At 52.4% G+C, this 3,767-nt stretch overlaps 1 protein-coding gene across 3 annotated transcripts in view; it reads right to left on the reverse strand.

The window, feature by feature from the left end:
- GYG1 (glycogenin 1) overlaps window positions 1-3,767 on the reverse strand; it is a 42,603-nt gene that overhangs the window by 37,572 nt on the left and 1,264 nt on the right. For 2 of the 3 annotated variants that reach the window (XM_030886955.2, XM_030886954.2), the window contains exon 2: window positions 984-1,114. In XM_030886955.2, the coding sequence (XP_030742815.2) occupies window positions 984-1,114 (131 nt within the window). Of the gene's footprint in view, window positions 1-983; window positions 1,120-1,859; window positions 2,232-3,767 lie in introns of those variants that run through there. The other variant, XM_045295052.1, reaches the window with a different exon arrangement.

The following is a 3,767-nucleotide window of genomic DNA, read 5'->3' on the forward strand; positions in this document are numbered from 1 at the left end:
AGGCTGGGAAACGTCACACTGGGTCGGACTGCAGCCCTGTGTACATCAGGCTGGGAAACGTCACACTGGGTCGGACGGCTTGTGTGCTGACTCTGGGGCTGTGGCCAAGGAAGCATGCACAAGGAGGCGCCTGTTTCAGCATCAACTTGGCCTACACGTAGGAACAAGGTTGGTAGTGTGAAGATAATGCACATGTTTTTATAGAATGCTCCTTTTCAGGCCCCCCTGGCATATGCTTTTTTTTTTTTTTTTAAAGTTCCCCAAAGGGCATTTTCCACGTTTAAAAAGGTCAGGAAAACACAGAACTCAACACAATCCAGAGGTGTGAGTGTGCCCAGGTATTTTAAAGTTAGTATTAGGGACCGGATCACTTATTCAGATCTTGGGAACCAGCATCCAACCAGTGAAAGAGAGCAGCTTTGTGCTGCAGGCTGGACTGGAGTCCAATGTGTTGTGTCCTGAACCAAGCCTTCAAGAGCCCGAAGTGACCGATGTCATCGGGCAGTGGGCACAGGGCTTCTTCACTTTTAAGTCACCTGAAGGGTTTGTCCTGGTTGGAAAGAGGACACGCAGTAGGCCCTGCTGCCTTCTGGGGTGGCTCTCTATTTGAGGACCCCGGTGAAGTGTGACCACAGAGAGCTGCATTTCACCAAGGCACAGGGGGGTGGACACACTCACCCAGACGCCCAGAGAAGGCTGACTTAGGAAGGAGTCCTCTTTCTTCCACTCTGAGTTGGAATCAGGAAGAGTTTGGGCCAGAACATCCCCCCTCTCGGAAGGGAGCTACAAAGCCTGGGCTGGAATGTATCCTCAAAAGCTAGGAAAAGGTTTTAGACCTGGGAATTCTTCTGTTGACAACTCTCATCTGTCTCGGCTTTGCTGATCCACCCCCGGAACGCACCAGGCCTCAATGCAGGCTGATGCCACACACAGAAGACAGACAAGCCAGGGACCTGCACACGGACAGGCAGCCAGCTCCTCACCTCATGGAGTCTGAGACCTGCGGGGTGGTGAGCACGGCCAGCTTCCTGGTGGTCCTGTGCTGTTTCAGGGACGAGCCCAGCACCAGGGCTCCTTTGGCGTACGCATCGTTTGTGGTCAGTGTCACAAAGGCCTGATCTTAATACAAAGAAGAAAAAACAAACAAACAAACCACACTCGTTACAATGGCCTCCCGCTCTGAAGGGTGTCTCTAGGTGGTATCAACAGTTAAAACAGTTAATGGGCTTGGCTTCTAACCTAAAGGTTCGAGATTCAAGGTCACGCGGAGGTGTCTTGGACAACCTGGTCATCTAGTTCAGCTATGATGAAAACATCAGCAATTGAAAATCTGATGGAGCACCTTTATACTCTGACAAGCATGGGGGTGGGGGGCAGGTGCACTGGGAGTCAGTAACTGATAACACCTAGAACAGTGGTTCTCAACCTGTGGGTCGCGACCCCTTTGGGGGTCGAGCGACCCTTTTACAGGGGTCGCCCCGATTCATCACAGTAGCAAAATGATAGTGATGAAGGAGCAACGAAAATAATTTTATGGTTGGGGGGGTCAGCACCACATGAGGAACAGTATGAAAGGGCCGAGGCATGAGGCAGGCTGAGAACCACTGACCTAGAAAGAGGTCACTGACCATCCCAGGGCCCTTCCAATCACTTGTCCATGGGAGCAGTGACCAATCGGGCAGAATTACCCTACAGGGTTTTTTTGTCTGTTATTTGCATCGAAGGAGCTTTGCCAAGCCTGCCTGAACAGCTGCCGGTTGGGTTTGAACCACTAACCTTGCTTTTGGTTAGCAGCTGAGCACTTCACGACTATGCCACGCCAGTGCCCTTTTCAAAAAGTAACTCATTCAAACCCGTACCCTGAGATTCCTCTGTCCTGTGACGAAAGGAGGAGCCCTGGTGGGTTTATGCACGGAGCTGCTAATCACAGGCCGGCCGTTCGGAGCCAGCTACTTCACGGGAGAAAGATGAGGCTTTTCACTCCTGTAGAGAGCGACCGTCCGGGGCACCCACAGGGGCAGTGCTGCTCTGTCCTGTAGGGTCGCTGTGCGTCGGCACCGACAACATGGGAGTGCGTGACGAATAAAGAACCGGCCCCTTTTGTGGGGAAACCGACGTATCCAGGTGAAGGTTGGGCGAGGACCTTCTTTAGCAGGGATGTTTGCGACCACCCTCCAGAGGCTGAGGGGCTATAACACGTAAATCCAAACTGGAATCTGGACTTGCTCAAGTTCTCAAACGAAATAGCAGCTTCCCACCGACAGCATGGAACTCTGGCAATGAACAGGGGATAATCGAAGACGTGACTTTCTACACCTGTAAAGTGTTAGCCTTGGAGACCGACAGCAGCGATTCTCCCCCATCCTATCGGGCGGCTGTAAGAATGTTCGCTTCACAGAATGACGAGATAAAGAAGTGTGCTTCTCTCTCCTCCAGGGTGCTCTGTGGGCAGTATCTTCACCTAACTTCAAAATCCAACTGTGGACCTGAATGGAGGCAGTCTGATGGAGACCACAGACCCCATTCGACGCATTTCAGGGTTGGCCTCAAACTGCAGGAAAAGCTAACCCCGCCATCCCGCAAGGTCCACTTTCAATCTGCTCAAATTTCAGCACCTCAAAGAGGCCTATTCTCTTTGATATTTCAAAATATTAAACGGACTTAGGTGGGCCACCCAGAGACTCTAACAAGCTGGGCTTTTCTTCTTTGAAGAAGAAATCAGTGTGTACACACACACACACCCCTTCCTCCCAGGGTTCCTCTCCTCAACATTCACACACTCATAACTCCATCTCAGCAATCCCTCCATTGTGGGAAGAGAAGGCAGGTGCCTGGAGGATTCTCTCTACTAGATAAGCTGCCTCTCTGAGACCCCCAGTCCAGCCTTTGGGATGTCTCCGGCCCTTCTCCGGCACTATTCGGTGGCATGTAGTGCGCCTGTAGGGACCTGAACAACATCTCATGGGAGAACACCCAAGTGTGCAGGACACTCCACATCAAGCTCTGAGGAGTCCCTAGGGGCCCTGTTACCCAATCAGGGAGTGGAGACATTGGTCACAAAGTCACTCTCATTCTGCCTTGAGATTTCTTCTTTTTGCCCTTTGCCCACTTTCCAGCCGAGAGCAAAGAGTGGCTGGCGTTCTGTGGTGAGCAGTGAGTGGCCGCTGTAGTTTTGCCTCTTAGGTCGGGGACATCGCCACACATCACGGTGGCTTTCCTCTCTTCCAGGGCAGGCCAACTACGGGATCGTAGTAAGGCTGGCCTTCCTCGGCCCGGACCGCCACTGGCTTCCCGGATGTATTCTCTTGGAAAGCTCAGGGCAGCCACAGTTGTCACTGGCATGCCCATCGGTCTCTGCCCGCACTTGGTCACGTTTCAAAGCAGGCCCCAAGAGTACTTTAATAACCTGGTGCAATGCACGATGCTTTAACTCAAGCGTTTGAGGTCCACCGTGCAGGGAAAATCAGAGAGGAATGTTGAACACGTCATGATGCAAGGAGGAGAATTTTCAAGAAGAGAGGCAAGGTGGAGGGGACCGGCCAAATGCTTCGTAATGCTAAGGGACTTCTAAGGCAAGCAAACAGTCCAAACCACCGGGGAGACCAATGACAGTTGTGGACTACAAGTTCAACCTTCCTGGACTCACTGGGCCCGGGGCTACACCAGCAGTTGGAGCGGCAGGTTAATTGCTGGAATGATCTCTAAGGACCTGGAGCGGTCAGTAACCTTGGGGCCTCCTGCTCCTCGGGCTAATTCACTGGGCCCCC

Source organism: Echinops telfairi, unplaced genomic scaffold, assembly GCF_000313985.2.
Source record: "Echinops telfairi isolate 266 unplaced genomic scaffold, ASM31398v2 ScPeMD7_4225;HRSCAF=4972, whole genome shotgun sequence".
NCBI lineage: Eukaryota > Metazoa > Chordata > Mammalia > Afrosoricida > Tenrecidae > Echinops > Echinops telfairi.